This window comes from Eptesicus fuscus, chromosome 5, assembly GCF_027574615.1.
Source record: "Eptesicus fuscus isolate TK198812 chromosome 5, DD_ASM_mEF_20220401, whole genome shotgun sequence".
Classification (NCBI taxonomy): domain Eukaryota; kingdom Metazoa; phylum Chordata; class Mammalia; order Chiroptera; family Vespertilionidae; genus Eptesicus; species Eptesicus fuscus.
The window spans coordinates 11,622,625-11,647,001 of record NC_072477.1 but is presented as its reverse complement, the minus strand read 5'-3'; the positions used below and the strand labels follow the sequence as shown (position 1 = coordinate 11,647,001).

Sequence of the window (24,377 nt, the reverse complement as noted above, 5' to 3'; positions counted from 1 at the left end):
GGGAATCGAACCAGTGATCTCTTGGTTCATAGATCAATGCTCAACCCCTGAGTCACACCAGCCAGGCTGCTAAGTTTTTTTAAGGACTATATGTGCAGTTATATAGTAGCTGTAAATATGAGGCTGCCTTAGTTAACAGCTAAACTGCATCCTTTATCAAGCTGTGTGATCTTAAAGACCTTATAACTCTGTGGCCATGTCTATTAAATAGTGATAAGAATAAATGAGTTTGTACATGTAAAGAACAATGCATACATGGTACCTATTCAGTAAATGTTTATAGTAGTGGTAGGTAGTATCAAGCTCATCATTATTGTATATTCTTTTTTTAAAATATGTTTTTATTGAATTTTAGAGAGAGAGGAAGGGAAAGGAAAGAAGGAGAGAGAGAGAAAGAGAGAAACATTGATTGGCTGCCTTCTGCATGCCCCCCTACTGGGGATCCAGCTCGCAACCCAGGCATATTTCCTGACCGGGAATCAAACTGGTGACCTCTCGGTGCATGGGATGACGCTCAGCCAACTGAGCCACACTAGCCAGGGCTCGTATGTTCTTATACCATGTGTAGAATTTCCTTGCAAGGATGCATAAAAAATGTAAGAGTTTTCTTCTAGGATGGGAAGCAGAGGTCAGGAAAGTCACTTACTTTTCAATCTCTGCCACCGTTTTAGCTGTTGATTATGTTTTTTTAACCACATACACGTTTAACCACATACAGTTTTTTTAACCACAAAAACTGTTTATCATGTTTAAGAAAGTTATGCCTACATATACATTTGATATTTGTATATACATGCTAATTATTTTTAAGATTTTTTTAAACAGTTTAGATGACATCAAGAAGTTTAATATCACAAATTTCTATGTGATGTACTTGTCTTAGCTCTAATACTTCAAAAAAATGCATAAGCTGATTTGTAGATCTTATTAAAGTTAGAAGTTTGCCTCTTAGAATAGAATCTTTGCGTAGACTTTTGGAGTTTGGGCTTTGCTTGATTTCCCAGACTCCATGTAATCAAGTATAAAAAAAGTTTATTGTTAATTACAGTTGACATTCAATATTATTTTATATTAGTTTCATGTGTACAGCATAGTGGTTAGACAATTAGAAAATTAGGAAGTGAGCCCCCAGAATATTCTAGTACCCACTTGGCACTACGTAGTTATTACGATATTACTGACGATGTTCCCTAGGCTGTACTTTACATTCCTGTGCCATTTTTGCGACTACCAATTTGTACTTCTTAATCCCTTCACCTTTTCACCCACTCCCTCCTATCGGGCAATCCTCAGTTTGTTCTCTGTATCTGTGAATCTGTTTCTGTTTTGTTTATTCATTTATTTTGTTCTTACATTCCACATATACTGGTAAGTGAAGTTAAATGGCATTTGTCTTTCTCTTGCTTACTTATTTCACTTAACATAATACCTTTAGATCCATCCATGTTGTCACAAATGGTGAGATTTCATTCTTTTTTATGACCTAGTAATACTCCATTTTACTCATTATTTTATAATCAGTCAAGTGGCTATACATTTTGAGTTATATGCTAGAATTTCTTCTCAAAACTCTCCGGCTTGTAAAACTTATTCTTAGAAAGTTTGATAGCTCATCAGTTATCAGTGCAAGGTTAAGGCTTGCACATATTCAGCATCACAAAGTTATGTCAGTATCATCCTGGTTGAATTTCAGAGTATTTTATAAAAATGAGCTTAATAATCAGTAATTTGTTTATCTTGTGATGATTTTATATTAACTAAGTATATAATTAAATATGTTTTAATTTTTAGCTTTTTGCACTGACTCCTCCTCTCTCAGACTAAGTACTCTCCACATGGTCAAGAATCACATGGCTGTGCACTATAATAAAATCCTTTCAGCCAAAGGTAAAAATGTGCAAATGTGAACTTTCTGTACCCAATTTAAACCCTTGACTTCACTTCTAATTAGAGTATACTCATAGCAAAAATGAATACATTTCATATATATATGTATATATATGTGTGTATATATATGTGTATATATATCAGAATCTGTGTTTGGTATAGAGATATCAGCTACTGTCCATTTTTGTCAACTGAATTTGAAATCTATATAGTGCCTGTGTAATTTCCTTTTACCTGTGTTATTCCTAATATTATGGTTAGATATTGTTTTTAATATAATAAAATTAATAATTACTTTTTTGTTTTCAAATATACTAAAGAAGTTTCACAAAGAAGATGCTAATTAATCTCTTTTTCAGACAGCTTTTTGAGATATAACATACATCCAGAAAATACACTAATTTTAAGTGTACAGTTAAATATGTTGAATAATACATACATTGTATAGCTACCATCACAGTTATGCTGTTAAAACAGAAATTGACTAACTGCAGCTCACAGGCCAAATCCTTTTGCCACTGTTTTTTTGTGCAGCTTGTGAACTAAGAATGGCACTTGTATTTTTAAATGGTTGGAAAAAATAAAAATAATATTTTATAACATGGAAGTTATATGAAATTCAAATCTCATTGTCCATAAATAAATAAATCACATCCATTCTTTCACATTTTGTCTATTGTGGCTTTTACACTCACTGACAGGCAGCATTGACTAGTTGTGGCACAGACCATATCTCCCCGCAAAGCCTGAACATTTTCTATTTGACCCTTTACAGAAAAAGTTTGCTGATCCCTGATATAAAGCATCCCATCACCCCAAAAAGTTCCCCCGAGTCTTTTGCAAGCAGTCTCCTCCCTGCCATCCCTGGCAACCACTCATCTGCTTTCTAACTATAGTTTTGTCTTCTCCAGAATGTTATATAAATGGAATCATACAGTGTGTATTGTTACGAGTCTGACTTCTTTCACTTAGCTAACACTTGTGAGACTAATACATGTTCTTGTGTGTAACAGTATTCCTTTTTATTGCTAAGGTAGTAGTCCATATAATGAAATGTACCACAGTTTATTCATTTACCAGTTGGTGGACATTTGGATTATTTTGACTCCATTTGGCTATTAGGAATAAAGCTGCTATAAACATTCACATGTAATCTTTGAACATATGCTTCTGTTTCACTGGATAAATTAATTTACTAGGAGTGGAACTGTGGGGTAATAAGGTAATACATTTTAACTTTATAAGAAATGGCCAAACTGTTTTCCCAGAGGGACTAGACCATTTTACATTTCGATCACTCCCATATCCTCACCAGCATTTCCAATTGGCGACCCATTATTGACTATTCTAGTGTATATTAGGTAGGGCTTTAGTTTGTATTTCTCCAGTGCCTACTAATGTTGAACAACTTTTTCTTGTGCTTATTTTCCAACTGTATATCTTCTTTGGTGAAATATCTGTTCAAATCTTTTGCCCATTTTTAAAAATATGTTATTTGTCTTCTTAGTATTAAGTTGTGAGAGTTCTTTATATCTTAAACACAGGTCCTATATCAGATACATGTTTTGCAAATATTTTAGTCTATAACTTGTCTTTTCATTTTGTTTTTAAAATCTTTATTTGAAATAATTTTAGACTTACAGAAAAATTGCAAAAATAGTACGGAGTCACAGAAACTCTTCATCCAGCTTTCCCCATGTTAAAATCTTACATAATCATATTACAATTATTAAAACCAGGAAATTAATATTGATATAATAATATTAACTACAAACCTTATTTGAATTTCACCAGTTTTTCACTAAATGTATTTTTTAAATTTTAGTTCATATCTTATGACATTTATATTTTAAATGATTGAAAATCTAAAGAATATTTTGTGACGTGAAGTCAAGATCAGCTTTTCAGAGAGAAGAAAGGAGAGAGAGAGAGAGAGAGAGAGAGAAACAATTGGCTGCTTCCTGCATCCCCATTACTAAGGATCGAGCCTGCAACCCTGGGCATGTGCCCTGACTGGGAATCAAACTGGAGACTTCTTGGTGTATGGGTGGACACTCAACCACTGAGCCACACTGACTGGGCGCTTACGTTTTTTATATCCTGTTTAAGAAATCTTTGCCTAATCTTAAGTCACTAAGATTTTCTTATGTGTTTTCTTCTAGAAGTATAAGTTTTAGCTCCTACATTTAAGTTTGTGACCTATTTTGAGTTAATTTTCTTAGTATGATATAAGGATCAATTTTTTTTTTTTACCTATGAGTATCCAAATATAACTAGGACTGTTTGTTGAAGAGATCATTCTTTCTCTGTTGAATTACCTTAGCACTATTTGAAAGAGTTGACCATACAGAACTGGACTTATTCTTCAGTTCTGTATGTTTTACATGTGTGTCTTTATTACAATACCACACTGCCACATTTCTATAGCATTACAGTAAGTCTCGGGATCAGATAGTGTAGGTCCTGCAGTTGTGCTCTTTGTTCTTTCCAAACTTGTTATGGGTTCCAATTACAAGTATGTTACCAGTAAGTGCATGCTACAGGTGGATTAGGTCTGTGATGCTCTCTGTGTTTGTGTCCAGCCTTTCTTCGCTTTGTTTTGTTTTGAATAGTATATATTGCTATGCTTTTAAGTTCACTCATGTTTTCTTTTGTAGTATCTAGTGAGCTGTTAATCCCAGCCAGTGTACTTTTTTATCAAGGATATTATATTTGTTCATTTCTAAAAGTATCATAAAAGCCAAAATAAAAAACTACAAGTTCTGGAACTTTTTGTGATTTCCACACATGACATTTTGTTATCATTTGTAAATATTAAGAATATTATTAAATAACTGATTTCCTTCTTTCAGCTGTGGTAGACTGCTCAGCTCCACTCAGCATAGGTGCCTGCATCAAATGTAAGTAATTTTTGATAAATTGCCTTTAAAAAATGTATGGTAAACTACAAATAACGTAACTTACTATCTTTACCATTTTTAAGTCTATAGTTCAATGGCATTAAGTACAGTCATATTGTGGTACAACCATCGCCACTGTCAATTTTCCGTACTCCTTTTATCTGCAAAACTGAAGCTCCATACCTATTAAACAATAACTCTCCCCACAACCACCACTCTGTTTTCTGTCTTATGAACTTGCCTACTCTTAAGTATCTTGTGTAGGTGGAATCATCCAGTGTTTTTCCTTTTGTGACTGGCTTATTTCACTTAGCAAAATGCCCTCAAGGTTCATCCATGTTGTTAATTATGTCAGAATTTCCTTCATTTTTAAGATTGAATAATATTCCAGTGTATGCATAATACCATATTTTCTTTACACATTCAAGACACTTGGATTGTTTCCACCTTTTGTCTGTCATAAATAATCTTTTATGGATGTGAATGTACAAATATCTCTTTAGGACCCTGCTTTCATTTCTTTTGGGTGTATACCCAGAAGTGGAATTGCTGGGTCATATAGTAATTCTCTTTTTAAGTTTTTGAGAAACCACCATACCGTTGTCTATAGCAGTGCTATCATTTTACATTCCCACCAACAGTGTGCAAGGGTTGCAGTTTCTCACATCCTTCCAACACTTGTTCTTTTTCTGGGGTTCAGGATGGAGGTAAGGCTTTGGGAGTTGACAGTATAGAGTATATTTTAAAAATTGCTCCTCTTTTTTGTTTTTAGAATTCAGACTTAGCTAGTGCTTATTTATCCCCCAGCATTTTCTGCCCTCAGTTGAGGCAGGAGTTTTTCTCTGTTGCCATGTAAATAAAGAAAATTGTGGTGAGTAGAAGTGTGAAGATTGCAATCACCAAACTAAAGTATAACTAATAGTCATTATTACTTCTTGTGTTATAGAGTTGATGTTCATTATAGTCAGTATAACTTAGAAGCAGGTTTTATAGACATTTTGAGCCATCTCTTTTTTTTTAACTATGAAAATTCTTGGGTTTGTATTTTTTTTAAGATTTTTAAAATTGATTTTTTTAGAGAGAAAGGAAGGGAGAGAGAGAGAAACGTGGATGTGAGAGCAAAACATCCATCTGCTGCCTGTTGCAGGCCCCCCACTGGGGACCGAGCCCCCAAACTGGACATGCACCCTGACTGTGAATCAAACCCAAAACCTTCTGGTGCACAGAATGACGTTCCAACCAACTGCCCACCTGACCAGGGCAAATATGTTTACTTTAGCATTTACTAATTTTTCGTAATTATAATGGAAACTTAAAATATACATATAAATTACCTTAGTTTGTTATTTTAGCAAGTAAAACTTTTTATAAATTCTAATTCAAATTAGGGTGATTTAAAACTTAAAATTTTCTTGTCCATTAAAGTGAGATAGATTCCTATGAAGTATGTTAAATTTTTAATGTTATATGAAAATACAAGTTATTCTACTTCTATTCAACTCTGAAATTTGACTAGCTTGATTTTGCCATTTTCAGTCTGTACAATGACAAGTCTTTAATAATGACTTAGTACCTGACTTATGGCACACTAAAGTGTGAAACCATTTTTCTTGTTTTTTTTCAAATGAATAGCAATTAAGAGAAATAGAATTCAGATATCCTGATGAAAATGTTTTAAAATTTAATGTAATTTTAAAGTCATATAAAACTTAAAAAGTTTTAGCATAGCATTTATGGTATTGACAATATTTTATTTGGGGGAGAGCCTAATGGACTCATTCAGACTCTGCAGTTGATGATTACAGAGTCACGAATAACACAGTAGAGCATTTCTGACCTTCACATCTCTATGAATACCTGCAAGGAATTGCTTTCTTGACCTCTTGGGTTTGGCCAATTTGTTACAACTTGTTTGTGCTCTTTAACTTTTTTTCTTTTTATATTTTTTAGTTTATTTCAGAGAGGAAGGGAGAGGTATAGAGAGATAGAAACATCAATGATGAGAAAGAATCATTGATTGGCTGCCTCCTGCACACCCCCTACTGGGTATCGAGCCCACAACCTGTACATGTGCCCTGACTGGGAGTCAAACCATGACTTCCTGGTTCATAGGTTGATGCTTAACCACTGAGATATGCCGGCCAAGCTGTTTGTGCTCTTTAAATAATCCATTTAAAGTTTCTCTAAATTCAATATTTACTATCTTAACTTTTCTTTATATGGAAAAATATAGAGATTTTTCTTTACAGATCAGTTATGTAAACATTTAGCAAGGAAAAAAAATGTATGCTTTATTAGTCTTCCAAGACCAAAAAATTAAGTTTTCTATTTTCTGTATGTCAAAAGATTTGTTTTCCCCATCAGATGCAGATCAACAACGAAGAGAGAAACTCAAAAAGGAATTAGCACAATGTGAAAGGGAGTTGAAAGTAACCAAAACTACAGTGCAGGCCAATCCTAAAAATAATTCAAAGTCATTACTTAACACTCTACAAAAGGTAAGATGGCATTTTTTCACCTTTTACAAGTAGATATTTCTAAGCTATTTCATCAGTGGTACAACCTGACTTTTTGGTAACATGTTTCCTATGGGTCAGAAACAAACTTTTCCTGTAAAGAACCAAATAGTAAATATTTTAGGCTTTTCAGGCCACACAGTCTCTGTCACAACTATTTGTGGACTTTAACAAAGTCCTACTAAAATACAATAGAAATGATTAACTAAGTAAAAAGATTAATAAAACTGACAAATCTCTGATGAAAATACTTAAGATTGAAGGAAGAAATAAAATGGGGAAATAACACATATTCAAAAGAGAGTAAGATAATATTATGAATAAGTCTATGCCCAAAATTTGAAAATTTATATGACATGGACAACTTCATATATATATATGTGTGTGTGTGTGTGTGTGTGTGTGTGTGTGTGTGTGTATGTACACCTAGATATAGATATAGATATAGATACAGATATATAGATATATATATACTAGAGGTCTGGTGCACAGATTCGTGTACTAGTTGGTTCCCTCGGCCTGGTCTGCGGGGATCGGGCTGAAACCGGCTCTCCGACATCTTCCAAGGGGTCGCAGATTAGCAAGAGGACAGTTCTCAAGTGACACATCCCAGAATCGGGCTCCCTCCTCTCTGGTTCTGGGTGCGTCACCCGAGAACCGCAGCTGCTAAGTCACTGCAGCTCGGCAGCTCCTGCATTGAGTGTCTGCCCCCTGGTGGTCAGTGTGCATCATAGGTACTGGTCGGACGATCGCTTAGGCCAGTGATGGCGAACCTATGACACGCGTGTCAGCACTGACACGCGTAGCCATTTTTGATGACACGCGGCCGCTAAGGCAGCCGCATGCCGAGGATAAAACATTTGCTGCTCCTGAGGATGAAACATTTGCGAAATAATGTTTTTTCCTCAAAGTGACACACTACCTGAGTTATGCTCAGTTTTTTGGCGAAGTTTGACACACCAAGCTCAAAAGGTTGCCCATCACTGGCTTAGGCTTTTATTTTATTTTATTTTTTTATTTATTTTTTTTAAAATATATTTTATTAATTTTTCACAGAGAGGAAGGGAGAGGGGTAGAGAGCTAGAAACATCGATGAGAGAGAGACATCGACCAGCCGCCTCCTGCACACCCCCCACCGGGAGATGTGCCCACAACCAATGTACATGCCCTTGACCGGAATCGAACCTGGGACCCTCCAGTCCGCAGACCGACGCTCTATCCACCGAGCCAAACCGGTCTCGGCTGGCTTAGGCTTTTATATATAGACTAGAGGCCCGGTGCACGAAATTCGTGCACGGGGGGGCGGGTCCCTCAGCCCAGCCTGCACCCTCTCCAATCTGGGACCCCTCTAGGGATGTCCGACTGCCCCAGGATCGGGCCTAAACGGGCAGTCAGACATCCCTCTCACAATCCAGGACTGCTGGCTCCCAACCACTCACCTGCCTACCTTCCTGATTGCCCCTAACTGCTTCTGCCTGCCAGCCTGATCACCCCCTAACCACTCTCCTGCCAGCCTGATTGATATCTAACTGCTCCCCTGCCAGCTTGTTTGCCCCCAACTTCCCTCCTCTGCCAGCTTGGTCACCCCTAACTGCCCTCCCCTGCAGGCTTGATCACCCCCATCTGCCCTCCCTTGCAGGCCTGGTCCCTCCCAACTGCCCTCCCCTACTGGCCTGATCACCCACAACTACCCTCCCTTGCAGGCCTGGTCCCTCCCAACTGCCCTCCCCTGCTGGCCATCTTGTGGTGGCCATCTTGTGTCCACATGGGGGCAGGATCTTTGACCACATGGGGGCAGCCATCTTGTGTGTTGGAGTGATGGTTAATCTGCATATTACTCTTTTATTAGATAGGATAGAGGCCTGGTGCATGGGTGGGGGCCAGCTGGTTTGCCCTGAAGGATGTCCCGGATCAGGGTGGGGGTTCCCTTGGGGCGTGGGGCGGCCTGGGCCAGGGGCCTGTGGTGGTTTGCAGGCCAGCCACGCCCCCCAGCAACCCAAGTGGAGGCCCTGGTATCTGGAATTTATTTATCTTCTACAATTGAAACTTTGTAGCCTGGAGCGGAGCCGAGCCTTCTGCTCGCTCCATGGAGGCAGCCATTTCTGTTCGAATTTATTTACCTTCTATAATTGAAACTTTGTAGCCTGGAGTGAAGGCCTGGGCTGGCCAGGGCTGCAGAAGCTTGGCTTCCTCTATTGCCGGGGGCAACCCTGGGCTCCTGCTCTCTCCAGCTCCGTGGCAGCCGCCATTTCTGTTGTGATTTATTTAACTTCTATAATTGAAACTTTGTAGCCTTAAGTGAAGGCCTGGGCCGGCCAGGGTATGCAGAAAGCTTGGCTTCCTCCATTGCCGGGGAAACCCAAGCCTCTTTCCTGCTCTCTTTGTGGCTGCAGCCATCTTGGTTATTTGCATATTTGCTCCTGATTGGCTGGTGGGCATGGCTTGTGGGTGTACGGAGTGGTTAATTTGCATATTACTCTTTTATTAGATAGGATTCCCCTACAGTTTATGTATTGGGAAAAAAACGAGTTATTTGTCTTGACTTAAGGTTTTTGTGGACCATCTGGGCAATACACATTTAGGCTGCAAGTTTGTATGGGGGCAGCATATGATTACAGAGTCTCGAAGGCTAGTGTGCCCTTTTCACTCTGTTCCAGTGTTCAAGATGGGCAAATTTCTTTGCAAGTCACCTAGTTGAGGTGTGGCCATCTAGAGGATCCCAGAGTTATGAGCATGGTCTCCTAGATCATCCAGATCAGTTCCTGAGCTTTGTGTTTTGTCCCCCAACTCCCTTGAAGTGATAAAAACTATTGCCTGTTAATAAAAGCCAGTTTCACTGCTCTGCTTACTAGATAACATATGTCATATCTGACTCCAGCGCTTCCCACCCTACATAATAAAAGGGTAATATGTAAATTACCATCACTCTGCTACGCCCACGATTGGGCCAGCAGGAGGCGCAGGGGGCAGGACTCGGGGTGGCCGGGGTGGCCGATTGGGCCGGCGGGACGCTGAGCTCGCGTCGCAGCGTCTGCGCCATGGCTGTGCTGCGGCACAGAGGGGCCTCTGGGGCAGCGAGCCCACGTCCTGCTGCAGACCATCAAAAGCGGGGAGCGAAAGCGGGGGAGCTGGCTGTCTATCCGCTCTGGCACCAGCGGACAGACAGCTCCCCCGCGATCAAAAGCGGGGAGCTGTGTGTCTGCTCCAGCACCAGCAGACCCCCTGCCATCAAAAGCAGGGAGCAGGCTGCTAGCAGTGTCCGCGGAGCGTGCTAGGCTTTGCGGGGCAGTGGATATGGCCTGGATGGCAGGTTAGGCCTAGGGGACCCTACACATGCATGATTTAATCATGCACTGGGCCTCTAGTTGTATATATCAGTAAACGGGAACAACTAAGGACATTTGTGCCACAATAATGAATCCAATTGCTTTTCTTTGATGGGTATGGGAACCATAGATCAGTTTTTAGTTGGGATGTTATGTCATCATACTTTACAAAAACTACACTGGCAGGAGGGAAAGACAGACTAGTTATGAGACAGTTGCGATAATCTGGGGAAGAAATGATTAAGACCTGATCTAAGACAGCAGAAGGGAACACAAGGAAAATATTTAGAAAATACTTACAAAGGAGAATTCCCCAGGACTTGGTGCCTGATTCAATGATGTGAAGAGCAAGAGGCCAAAATTAAGGAGGTTCCCAGGCTTCTGGTGTGGGCAGCTGGGAAGATGGTGAAGGAATGATAACAAGACAAAGTGCACGTTTTCTTTGGAGAAGGGGATAACGTAGGGTTTGAGTTTGCTGGTTTGGACATGCTTCATTTGAGGTGCCTTTGGGACTTCTCATATAGTCAGAGAGTTGATATACGCATTTCTCTCAGACTGAAAATAAATTTGGGAGTCACCAGGGAAGCTATAATGCTTAAGAGTCCCCAGGGCTGTTGCATAGATAAAAGGGCCAGGAATAGAGTTGCTTCCTTCAGAATAAGTCTGCCAGACGCTGTGCTATAATTTGCCATCTGGGAATCTGTTCATCAATATTTGATTCACATGTGCATTTTCATTTTTAGTGATTGGACTTTTTAACTGACAATTTTAAATTATTTTTCCATTATCCAGCATTTTGATTACACTAATAAGAGGGTAATATGCTAATTAGGGTGGACGTCTTCCAGATGACCTTCCAACGTCCTTCCGGACAAAGCCACAGTGGCTGTGAGGGCCAAGACATGGCTGCGAAGGGCCCAGGCTCAGGCTGGCAGTGGCAGCAGCAGCGGGGTAATGGGGGCAGCGTGTCGGAATCCCTTTCACATCCCTCATGGTCCAGGGTTCCAGTTCAGAGTTCGAGTTCTGGAGAAGGGCCGCACACAAATGAATGGAGACTTGAAGAAATTCAATTTGGCGAAATGGGGGGCCAGGCGGTAGTCCACCTCTAGTGGGAGAACTACTGACTGCTCTGGCCCTGCCATCCCTTTTATTGAGGCTTTGGGGAAAAACATCTTAGGCAAGATAAACAGAAACTTACTTGGGACAAACAAAGGTGGAGGCTGCTTCAGCTAACAATGTAAACAACTAAAGGGTGAGTGGTTAGAGCAATTAAGGTTGTTGACCAGCCTTCCTGGCTTCCTGTCAACATCTCTCTTTTAGTGAAACTGATTTGTTTCCGGCAGCAGCGCCTTCCCCTGATCTGCCAGGTCACCTCCCGCAGAGGGAGGCCAGACTGCAGCTTAGGCTTGGGGCCAAGGCAGAGACAGTTAGGAGCGATCTGGCCGGCAGGGGGGGGCAAAGTAGGGGTAATTAGACAGGCAGGCAGAAGGGTTAGGGGCCATCAGGCGGGCAGGCAGAGGCAGTTAGGGGTGATCATGCAGGCAGGCAGAGAGGTTAGGGGCAATCAGGCAGGCAGATAGGCGAGTGGTTAGGAACCAGCAGTCCCAGATTGAGAGAGGGATGTCCGACTGCCAGTTTAGGCCCGATCCCTGTGGAGAGGGTGCAGGCGGGGCTGAGGGACCCCCGCTCCCGTAAACAAATTCCGTGCACCAGCCTCTAATAAATTAATAATTGTATTTTGAGCCCTGGCCAGTTTTTCTCAGTGGTTAGGGCATCAGCCCACAGACTGAATGGTCACATGTTCAATTACAGTCAAGAGCATGTACCTCGGTTGCAGGCTTGATCTCTGGCCCTGTTCGGGACACATGTAGGAGGCAACCAACTGATGTGTCTCTCTCACATCTATGTTTCTCTCTCTCTTTCTCCTCCTCCCTCCTTTCTACTTTCTCTAAAAATCAATGGGGGTGGGAGGGAGAATTCTCGGGTAAGGATTGGTTTTTTTTTTTATTGTATTTTGAGATAAGAATGGGTTTTGTTGAAAATAAAATATATAATTTAATCTGTAAATGTAAGATATTTTCTATTCATTTTTCTATTAGCCACTGTAACCCTATACATTTGCCTCCATAAAATATTTCATTTATGCTTCCATATGGGTATTTTTTTAAAAATATTTTTAGTGATTTTGAGAGAGAGAGAGAGAGAGAGAGAGAGAGAGAGAAACATCAATATGAGAGCAGAATATCAATTGGCTGCCTCCTGCACACCCCTACTAGGGACTGAGCCTGCAACCCGGGTACATGCCCCAACCGGGAATCAAACCAAGACCTCTTAGTGCATAGACCAATGCTCAACGAACAGCCACACCGGCTGGGTAAATGAGTCTTTAAAATAGATAATATGATATAATGGTGAAGCACATAGGCCTAGCCTGGGTTCAGATCTATGAGACCCTTGCCTGAGTTTCTTCTCCTATAAAATAGAGTTAATAACTGTATCACGACTCAGAAGTTGTTTTGACGATTGAGTTGTACATGTAAATCAGTTAGAACAGTACCTTACACATAGTAAACACTCTATACTTATTAGCAGCAGTGATAGAAGTTCTTATTATTCCTCTCTTATTCTACTCACTGGTAAGAACAGTACTTTGCACAAAGGAAGCACTGGCTTTTCCCATACTCCTCTTGTTTTTCACCCCAGGAGCTTATAGGACACACATAGCTGGCTAAATCCTAACCATTTTCACCTCAGCCCCATCCCTAACTCAGGTTCTGTAAAGGATACACAGGTGTCCATGACGTCTAGAATCATAGACGGAGCTTTAGCGGCATCTAGTCTGTAAAAGAATAAATATTATGTGTTTTTAGACTTTATAGATATCCCATAGAAATGGTTCTTCCAAGGATAAACCAAAAGTAAAATGGAGCAGTCAAAAATACCTTCCCTTTTATATATATATATATATTTATATATATATTGATTTCAGAGAGGAAGGAAGAGGGAGAGATAGATAGAAACATCAATGATGAGAGAGAATCATTGATTAGCTGCCTCTTGCACAACTCCCACTGGGGATCGAGCCCGGAACCCGGGCATGTGCCCTTGACCAGAATCGGACCTGGGACCCTTCAGTCCGCAGGCTGATGCTCTATCCACCAAGCCAAACTGGATAGGGCAATACCTTCCCTTTCAAAGCTTTCCCCACTCATGAGGAAAAGTTGAGAAAACATGTGAACTTTTTATGGAATAAGTAGTTCTTTTTTAAAATATATTTTTATTGATTTCAAGAGAGGAAGGGAGAGGGAGAGAGAGATAGAAACATCAATAATGAGAGAGACTCATTGATCAGTTGCCTCCTGCATGCCCCACACTGGGGATAGAACTTGCAACCCAGGCATATGCCCTGACAGGGAATCAAACTGTGACCTCCTAGTTCATAGGTCGACGCTCAACCACTGAGCCACACCAGCCAGATAGAATAAGTAGTTCTTAATGACATTTAAAATATCAGTCACTTAAATCAGGGCTCCATACATTGTGAGGAAAAGATTTTCATTCTTCAAAGCCTTAAAGTTGCAGAGCAACTGCTGGCACTGGAAATTGCCTTAGTGACCAGAGGGAAGGGAAGGGTGCCAACAACTGGTTGACAAGGGGGTTGGGGCTCACAATTGATTTGGGAACTTACAGATAAAACTGAGATCTCAGTACACAAGTCAAGATCGAAAATATGGGCATATGTTATTAATCATTTTTTAGCTTCAGAAAGAAAAATGATTGCTATTAACATATGTAGAATTATATTTTCATGTTAATCGTTAAAAAAAGAATAGAACTTCATATACAGTGCTAACATCTTTAGGGACATATAAGTTAATTTTATAAGCCCCTGAGGCAGCCATTTATGATGTTTATGAATTTGCAAATCTATAATAATAAAAGCATAATATGCTAAATAGACCAGACAGCTAAATGACCTTCCAGACAAAACTGGGGCTGCGAGGGCCAAGGCAAGCTGCTGCAGCTGCGAGGGCTGAACCCCTTGCATGAATTTTGTGCATCTGGCCTCTAGTGTAATTAATAACTACCAAACCCAATGTTCTTAGCCTGCAGAAGAACCACGAAATGAAGACAACATGTTAGTTGAAGTGAATGAATATTCGTCCTTTGCAAGGTCACCAGGGACTTCTTCAGAGAGACTGCACCTCAGTCTACCCAAATCCAGTGACAGCCTCACGGATGGTACTGAGAAGAACTTCGCTTCCTTCCTGTCCAGCATAGAGTGCACCACCTCCAGGCCCAGGAAAGCACACTCTGCAACCTCCTACAGCCGAAGGCCCAAGAGCACAAATTCCCACAGGTCTCAGTTAGTCGTTAAAAAAACATCCAGTGGGGACCTTTTGGATAAACATTCTAAACTCTTTTCTAATGGACATTTGCCATTCACTCCACGAACTTTGAAAACAGAAGCAAAATCTTTCCTGTCACAGTATCGGTATTATACACCTGCCAAAAGAAAAAAGGATTTTACAGATCAGCGGGTAGAAGCTGAAACCCAGACTGAATTAAGCAGGTATGGCACATCAGCAGCCACTAGTAAAAACTTTGGGATGTTGTGGAAACTAATATTTCTTCTTTTATATCATGTAGTTTATGTGCCTTCTGAATGGAATGTCATTATTGTGACTTTTCCTTTTACATGTATCACTTAGAGCTATCAGAGTAATTGTTGAAAAACCAGTAGCTGTTACATTTGTCAAACTTTATATACATGAATTTTACATATTTCAATTTTTTTGTTTTTGACATGATACTAGAACTTTTGTGTTTTAAAATGTTATACTTTCAGAGTTTTTAAAATATCTCATCAAACAGCATTTGTGCAAATACGTCTGTTGCTTTATGATAAAAATGACAAAACAGTGGGTCAAAGAAGGGGGAAAAACACCTACTCCTGTGCTCGCTTTCCTGAAAATATTCAGCCCCAGTCTGTGTAGCAGCAATGCCCCCGGTGTAAGTTAGACAATTGGAATCATTTCTGGAAGTTCAGTATACTTTGCCTCAATAATGTCTTCATATACAATAGTGCCTGGCACATAATGAATATTCAGTGAAAGTTTGCCAAGTGCTTGGAGAAACAAACAGATCTTGTAAAGTATTAAGTGTAAGCTGATTTTTTATTGTTTATCCTAGGTTATATAAACAAATATTTATCAGGTACTAGGTTTTAGTTATTTTAGAAAGTAAAAAGCAATTTGTGACTAATATTCTTTCCTCTGGATAAAATACAAGAAGTACAGTAATATCAGATGTGTCTGCATCCATTTCATCAAATAATTAAGGAATTGAATATATGACAGAATTTGTCAAGTGAGGAAGAAATGAGGAAAGTATGATTATATTTATGACAGCTTTTGAACATAAAAGTTCTCATTTCCCTAGTCCCACTCTGGCCAACTGGAATGTTGCTGCTATTCAGAAAAAGGAAAAGAAGTACAAGTAATCCAAACCACATCTATTTCCTGATTAAATAACTAGAAATAATACATTTTATAAGAACAGATGGATTTTCTCTCCCATGTTTGAGTTTATTTTTTCTAGACTATAAAGCTCATTATCTCACAGTCTTTGTATTTTGAAAGCTTAACCGTGTATTTTTTAAATATTACAGCTTTGAGTCTGATTTTGAGACAGTTGAGACTAAGGACTTCACAGAGTCAGAAGTGACCATAAAGCAGGTAACAGAAATGAGACCCCTGTGCTTCCCATTGGAGTTACAGCTCTCTAACCTAACAGACCGTGTGTAGCTATTTGGACATGAAGAGTGATCTCTTGGTGGTACTTCTTGCACACGATCTAGCCAGTGTACAGAAGGTTTGCCTCTTCATTCTCTGGGAATGGTCAGATGGAACCTGCCAATTTTGGAAATTGTGTTATTAGCATATCTTCTAGATGGTTGGCTGGCTGGCTGGCTGGATAGAAGAGTGGATGAATAAAATGCCTTAAATGTGGTTTTCAAAGATGGAAAGTACTGTACATAAATTTGCAGTGTAAAGATGAAATTTTAAGATGCAAGTAAATGGCTGGCAGAGTACGTGGCCCAAAGCAAGGATTCTATAAAAGTGAGCTGCCAGTAGTTTGTTAATATTATTGTTCATACAGCCATGGCCACTACTTCTTCTATGTGTTTGATAAGTTGGCATTGGTTTCTTGAATTTCTAAGTAAGGTATTTTTTCTCAAGTTTACCAAACCTTCATATTTGTATCATTTTCTCCATATGTTTATTTGTGGTGATTTCTTAACATCATTTAAAATGTCCCTCATTAAAATATAAGAAATAAGTTGTTTTATCTTACTTTATTTTATATATATGTATATTATATATATGTTTCTTATTGATTTCAGAGAGGAAGGGAGAGGGAGAGAGAGATAGAAACATCAGTGAAGAGAAAGAATCATCCATTGCCTGCCTCCTGCACACCCCACACTGGGGATTGAGCCCTCAACCCGGGCATGTGACCTAACCAGGAATCATACTGTCACATCCTGGTTCATAGGTCGATGCTCAACCACTGAGCAACACCAGCGGGGCTGTTTTATCTTACTTGAAATAAATTTAAGGAAAATGTCCTGATTGAATGGAAAATGTATTCTAAAACATCCTTTGTCATAATATATCTGTTGCTCTTCTACTGGATATCTCTACTCTCTTACCTCAGCTGTTTTTGAAATGTGCTGTTTGCTTTATTTGTGCTTTTACATTGTATTTTTCAAGCGAAATAAGGATATATTCTTGTCATTGCATCCCCAGGCATCTGGTTGTATGACCTATGGAACCAAAGAAAACATAACTCCTTCACCTTCCCAAGAGAAGGGCTTATTGTGGGACGAGGTTAAGGATGGCGTTCTGCAGTGCTCCCCAGCCAGGTAACAGCTTCAGGGGAAATCGGTCCAACTCTCTCCCCCTGTAATTAGAAGAATGGGTTAAAAAAAATCTGTCTTGGCTATTTACTTGGCCTTTCTGCCCCGTGGTGAACTCACTAGTGAGAAAAATAATACCTACCGAATATACCTGACAGGGTTTTTCTGAAGATTGGATTAGATCATGGATATGCAACTATTATTATTAATATATGGTATTATTGAACACTTACTATATGCCCACCAGTGTTTTTTTAATCCTCACCCAAGGACATGTTTTTTATTGATTTTTAGAGAGAGAGAAAACAAAACATTGGTTGGTTGCCTCCTATATGAGCCCTGACCAGGGACCCAACCCACAACCTAGATATGTGCCCTGACCGAGAATCAAACCCAAAACCTTTTGGTGTACAGGATGACGCTCTGACCAAGTGAACCACCCGGCCAAGGCGCCAACCATTGTTCAAATATTTTAATTTTCTCTTTTCAGGGCATTATGTCAGTATTCCGTGCAGCCTCCTCCTTCAAGGAGAAAAATCTACTCAGAGTAAGATCTTTCTCATCTTTTCATTTTGCTTAGTGGAAATCAAGAATTAAGAATCATACAAACCATTATTCAGTAAGTTAGGATTGAACACTAATTTGTCTCACAGAAAGCTTTGGGGTTCAACTGTCTAACACGTCTCTTTAAGAAAATGACCAAAATTTTCTGAAATAATTATCAATTACTTCATCTTTATTTCTAGTGGAAATTTGTCCCTAAGTTAATAGTACCTATTTTTTATAATTAGTAACCATAATTCTTATATATTTTTGTAAGTAAAAATAATAGTTTCTGAAAAATTCAGACTTTAGAAGCTCAGGTCAACTTTCCTGGAGGTTTCCAGCCTCAAAACACAATGCTCTCCGAGGAGCAGGAGATGAAGTCCCTGCGTCTCGGGATGACTGTGCTCTTTCTCTTCCTGCCAGTGCCTGCAGAGCTCAGCCTCTGCTGCTGGACAGGGTCTGGAGCCCAAGGACATGGAAAACCCCATCAGGAACACGTGCCACCAAGGGTGACATTTGGTTGCCCTCACCCTTGACCATTGGTTGGCCTCTGCCTTGTTCTGTTTAATCCCTGCTTTCTCTCTCTTCTCTTCTCTTCTCTTCTCTTCTCTTCTCTTCTCTTCTCTTCTCTTCTCTTCTCTTCTCTTCTCTTCTCTCTTCTCTCTCTCTCTCTCTCCTCTCTCTCTCTCTCTCTCTCTTCTCTTCTCTCTCTTCTCTCTCTCTCTCTCTCTCTTTCTTTCTTTTTTGTTTTGTTTTTTGGTAATCCTCACCTTGAGGATATTTTTTCCATTGATTTTTAGAGAGTGGAAGGGAGGTGAGGAGACAGAAACATCGATGTGAGAGAGAGACATCGATTGATTGCCTCCCACAACTCTTCAGTCCTGGGGCCAACACTCAACCACTGAGCCAAACCAGCTAGGGCTCCCTGCTTGTTGTTTATTGCTGGATGTATGTCTCAGACATCTATGAAATTTTACTCTTATCAGGGAATATTTTCTCCAGTATTTATCCTTGCATAATTTCAGAAAGTTGACATGTTTGTTTTATAATATTCCTCTTTAATAATATGAGCCAGAAGTATATTTCTAATAAGTAGTAGAGATTTTTAATTAAGTATTTATATTTCCTATAGTTTTAGAGTGAGTAATGAATAATTTTTATGCTTTATATTGCTTTGCCTTCGCAGTGAAGAAGAACTGTTGTATCTGAGTTTCATTGAAGATGTAACAGATGAAATTTTGAAACTTGGTTTATTTTCAAACAGGTTAGATTTTTTCTTTTTTTAGTAATACATGGTAGTTGAGTACTTTAAATACTCTTCATTTGGTATTAGTTTTTTAAGTTATTTTCACCTATTAGGAAATGAAAAATTATATTGCTTTCTTAGGGGACCATATTCTTATAGCTGATAGCAAATTGTAAAGAATGATTTAATTCACGCTATAGGTGGACTCACAGTTCGGAGGAGTTATAGAAAAAAATAGAGATCTTATTCCTTTAAAAACCATTATGTTTCTTGGCTATAAAATAAAATTTTTGCTATTTATTAGCAAAGATCCATAATCCAATTTTGCTACTTGAAATTATGATGAGAATCAAAAGTAAATATTTTGGTTACATCTGCTACTAATAAAGTGAGAAATAATTAAAAGCTAGGTTTGCATACTATAAATGAAATGGCAAATTTGCAGATTAGTTCTTACATGTTGAATAAAACTGTGTGGTCCTGAATCAGCCAGTGGTTCTCAACCTTTTTAATGCCACGACCCTTTAATACTGTTCCTCATCCGGGTGAGGCCACACGCCCCTGGGTCCGGGTGAGGCCACGCTCCTCTGGCTCCGGGTGAAGCCGGATCCCGGGTCCGGGTGAGGCCGTGTGCCCCTGGATCCGGGTGAGGCTGGGTCCCGGGCCCGGGTGAGGCCACGCGCCCCTGGGTCCGGGTGAGGCCATGCGCCCCTGGGTCTGGGTGAAGCTGGATCCCGGGTCCAGGTGAGGCCATGTGCCCCTGGATCTGGGTGAGGCTGGGTCCCGGGTTCGTGTGAGGCCGCGCGCACCTAGGTCCGGGTGAGGCCATGCGCCCCTGGGTCTGGGAGAGGCCACACACCCCTGGGTCCGGGGGAGGCCACGCGCCCCTGGGTCCGGGTGAAGCCGGATCCCGGGTTCAGGTGAGGCCGTGTGCCCCTGGATCCGGGTGAGGCTGGGTCCCGGGCCCGGGTGAGGTCACGCGCCCCCTGGGTCTGGGTGAGGCCACGTGCCCCTGAGTCCGGGTGAAGCCGTGCCCCTGGGTCCGGCCGAAACCAAACCAGAGGGTGTCGGACTTCTGTTACCACCATTTGTCCACCATCCAGAGCTAAGGGGTCAGTGCTGACATGTACACATAAGGAACTGGTGGACATTGAAATTGGGTCTCTAAAGAACTGTTGGTCCAGAAAGAAACTCACTACAGACTGATTCATTTGCCTGTCAGCATAACTATTATTGCTCGTCTCACATTCAGTTCTTATAAGTATATCTCTAGTGACACATGATCTCGCTCATCTAGGGGAAATGATGAACAACATAGACTGATGAACAAGAACAGAACCAGAAACAAGGAGGCATCGATCGGACTATCGGGCCTCAGAGGGAGGATAGGGGAGAGTGGTGGGAGGGGGGAGAGATCAACCAAAGGACTTGTGTGCATGCATACGAGCCTATCCAATGGCTAAGTTCAGCAGGGGGTTGGGGCATCCGTGGGGAGGGGTGTGGGATGGGAATGGGGGGATGAGGACAAATATGTGACACCTTAATCAAGAAATTTTAAAAAATAATAAAAATTAAAAATAAATAAATAAATAAAACAGCACGTGTTTAAATATTAAAAAAAAAAAAAATACTGTTCCTCATGTTGTGGTGACCCCCCCAACCATAAAATTACTTTCGTTGCTACTTCATAACTGTAATTTTGCTACTTTTATGAATCGTAATGTAAATATCTGTGTTTTCCGATGGTCTTAGGCGACCCACGGGTTGAGAACCGCTGCTGTAGAGCCTAAGACCATCGGAAAACACAGATATTTACATTACGATTCATTAACAGTAGCAAAATTACAGTTATGAAGTGGCAACGAAAATAATTTTATGGAAAAAAACCCCTGCCCGAAGCTAGGGGGAAGGCACCCCAGACTGTCTCTGAAACCGGTTCCGACTCCCAGCATCCCCGCACCAGCGCACCAGCGCTGGCCCACGGACGGAACCGAGGGACGGACAGGCAAAGGGGACGGGCGGTGCCGGGTTGGGGGGATCTTTGGACAGAAGGTCCGCCCTGGAGCCTGCAAACAGAGAGCGAAGATGGGCCTTTGGAGGCAGGATCTGGGCGCACCGGGCGGGGTTGGGAGGGGGTTGTCTCCAGGGCACGCGGCCTCGCCCCTGGAAATCGAAGCTGAGGAGGGAGATTGGAGCCTGCTCGCGGCCCCCACGGCTAAGGAAGGGGAACAGACACAGGCACTGGGGTGAAGGGTGTCTCCCCCATATCCATGTCCACCCAGGACCTCAGAGTGGGGACCTCATTTGGGCACAGGGTCTTTGCAGACGGGATCGGATTCAGGAGCTGAGACCAGGTTGTCCTGGGTCGGGGTCCTTATAGGAGACAGAAGAGCAGCCCTCGTCAGTGTGGCTCAGTGGATAGAGCCTGGGCCTGCGGACAGAAGGGTCCCGGGTTCGATTCCCTTCTAGGGCACATGCCTGGATTGCAGGGTTAATCCCCAGTGGGGGGCCTGCAGGAGGCAGCCGGTCCATGGTTCTGTCTCATCATGAATGTTTCTATCTCTCTCCCTTTCCCTTCCTCTCTGAAATCAATGAAAACCTATGTATAGCCGAAACCGGTTTGGCTCAGTGGATAGAGCGTCGGCCTGTGGACTCAAGGGTCCCGGGTTCGATTCCGGTCAAGGGCATGTTCCTTGGTTGCGGGCACATCCCCAGTAGGGGGTGTGCAAGAGGCAGCTGATTGATGTTTCTCTCTCATCCATGTTTCTAACTCTCTATCCCTCTCTCTCCCTCTCTGTAAAAAATCAATAAAATATATTTTAAAAAAATAAAATAAAAAAAAATAATAATTTTATGGTTGGAGGTCACCACAACATGAGGAGCTGTATTAAAGGGTCACGGCATTAGAAAGGTTGAGAACCACTGGAAACAGTGGTTACTTGTGTAAAATTCATGGGACATTGAGACAAACTTTGTTATGTAGCATAAGAGCCCATTACGTACACCACATGCACAGAAAATTGCCTAGGAGGAAATAATATTCCAAAACATAAACGCCATTGTAAAATGTAGAGTATAGATTTCTTGGGTTTTTTAAAAAATTATTAAATTATTTATAACTACTGACTATAAAGTTGGCTCATAACTTCATTGTAATAACAAATGGTAACAAAGGAAATGAGTCGTGTAATTATTATTATGTTCCTAGCACTTAGTGGTGCTTAGTAAATGATAAACTTTTAGGTTATTATATGGATTTACCATCAGTGGAATTTTTTTCAAGTATACTGTAGAAAGCATTTTAAAATACCTCACAAAAGAATTTTCTTTAGGGTTTGGTTTATGGGGGTAGTGTGTATGTGAGAAAGAGAAGGGAGGCTTATGGTGTTTGCGTATGTGTATGAGAGGAAAACAGAGCTTTTTAGTGGGGGGGGGGTGAAAGAGAGAGAGGAAGAATTTTTGGACCTCATTTAAAATATTTTATTCACAGAAATGTAAGTAGCATGCAGTCTTTCTGAATCATTGGCATCCATTACCTTGACTTAAATGCATGGAGGGAACCGAACTAGCTTTCAGGGTGGAGAACTTGACAGAACAGGGTAGTGTGGAAAGAAAAAGAGCCATCTAAAAAATGTGTACAATCATTAGTAGTTTAGTTATTGCATTGCTGCTTTACATTCAGTTGATTTCCTGATTGAGATATTAACATTCTTATTTCTCTTTTGTAGTTCTTTAGAACGACTGTTTGAGCGACATATAAGACAAAATAAACACCATTTGGAAGAGGTTTGTTTCCTTAGAACTCCATTATAGAAAGAATTTTAAAGTGTTTCTATACCCTCAGAGAATGCCTTAAAAGCAAGTGCTTTTTTCCCTTGTACTTTGTATACATTTGGGGTGGGTGGAAAGAGAAGTATTGGTCCTGCAGAAATTAGCAGCACTGCAGACAAAAGCAATTCAATTTAACTAGCTTAATTAGTGTCCTTATTCTTGCCTTTTTCTTAATCCAAGGGGAAAATGCGCCACCTGCTGCATATCCTAAAGGTGAATTTAGGCTGTATATCCAAGGAAAGCTCGGTGAAGCAAGATGACTTTGATTTGTTGGATTTACTTGATTTTGAAAAGGCTGAGAATTCAACACAAAATGAACAAGAGGTCACAATTCAACAGGAGCGTCAGGAATACCGACAAGCTTTGGATATGTTGCTGTCTGAGCCAAAGGATGAGAATGAGATATTCTCACCAAATGATTTTTTCCTACCAGTCTATAAATTCAAGAATTCAGAAGGGGTTATAATTGAACAGGTGAACGAGGAAACAAATCTTAGACCTTCAAGTCGGGATGAAAAAAATCCAAATGTTCCTGACAGCTCAGTAGACCAAGAGACCTCTGTGACAATCATTGAAGGTGACAGTGACACTGAAAAGGCTGAGACTCCAAGTGAGCTGTACCGTCCCCGCTCAGCCCTGTCCCCGTCTGTCCAGCTTTGCAAGGTCACGGGTGACAGCGATCGGGACCTGGAGGAGCCAGCTCTGCAAATCATGGCACTGAGCATTGAGGACAGCCCTGCGGATGTTTGATCTTCGTTAATAAATGTCCCAAATGGCCAGTAATTCAATATTCCTTTTCCTCTTTTTTTCCTTTTATATATTAAGATTTTTTGTATTTTCTATGATGTATAATAAATTACCATAAATTTAGCAGCTTAAAACAAAACACATGTATTCTTTACCCGAGTTTCTGTGGATCAAGAATCTGAACACAGCTTGGCTGGGTCCTGCGCTCTGGGTGTCACAAGGCTGCACCCCAGCTGTGAGTCCGGGAAGAACCTGATTCCAAACTTTTTTCAGGTTGTTGGCCTAATTCCTTTCCTTGCAACAACAGATCTGAAAAACTTTGATTTCTTGCTGACCATTGGCCATCGGCTGCCCTCAGCTCTCAGAAGCTGCCCACCGTTCCCTGCTGCGCTGCCCTCCACAGGCAGTTCACAGCATGGCTTTCCAGCATCTCTGACATAAGAAGCAAGCCACAGC

At 40.8% G+C, this 24,377-nt stretch overlaps 1 protein-coding gene across 3 annotated transcripts in view; it reads left to right on the top strand.

Annotated features, from left to right (window-relative positions):
- The window catches only part of SPATA7 (spermatogenesis associated 7), a 29,571-nt gene extending 5,609 nt beyond the window's left edge, over positions 1-23,962 (top strand). For 2 of the 3 annotated variants that reach the window (XM_008148403.3, XM_028155851.2), the window contains 9 exons: positions 4,740-4,787; positions 7,152-7,285; positions 14,736-15,202; positions 16,301-16,367; positions 17,442-17,557; positions 18,042-18,098; positions 19,284-19,361; positions 23,072-23,129; positions 23,355-23,962. In XM_008148403.3, coding sequence (XP_008146625.2) covers positions 4,740-4,787; positions 7,152-7,285; positions 14,736-15,202; positions 16,301-16,367; positions 17,442-17,557; positions 18,042-18,098; positions 19,284-19,361; positions 23,072-23,129; positions 23,355-23,924 — 1,595 coding nt within the window. In that variant the 3' untranslated portion in view covers positions 23,925-23,962. Of the gene's footprint in view, positions 1-1,791; positions 1,888-4,739; positions 4,788-7,151; positions 7,286-14,735; positions 15,203-16,300; positions 16,368-17,441; positions 17,558-18,041; positions 18,099-19,283; positions 19,362-23,071; positions 23,130-23,354 lie in introns of all 3 variants that reach the window. The other variant, XM_008148401.3, reaches the window with a different exon arrangement.
- Positions 23,963-24,377: the final 415 nt, after the last annotated feature.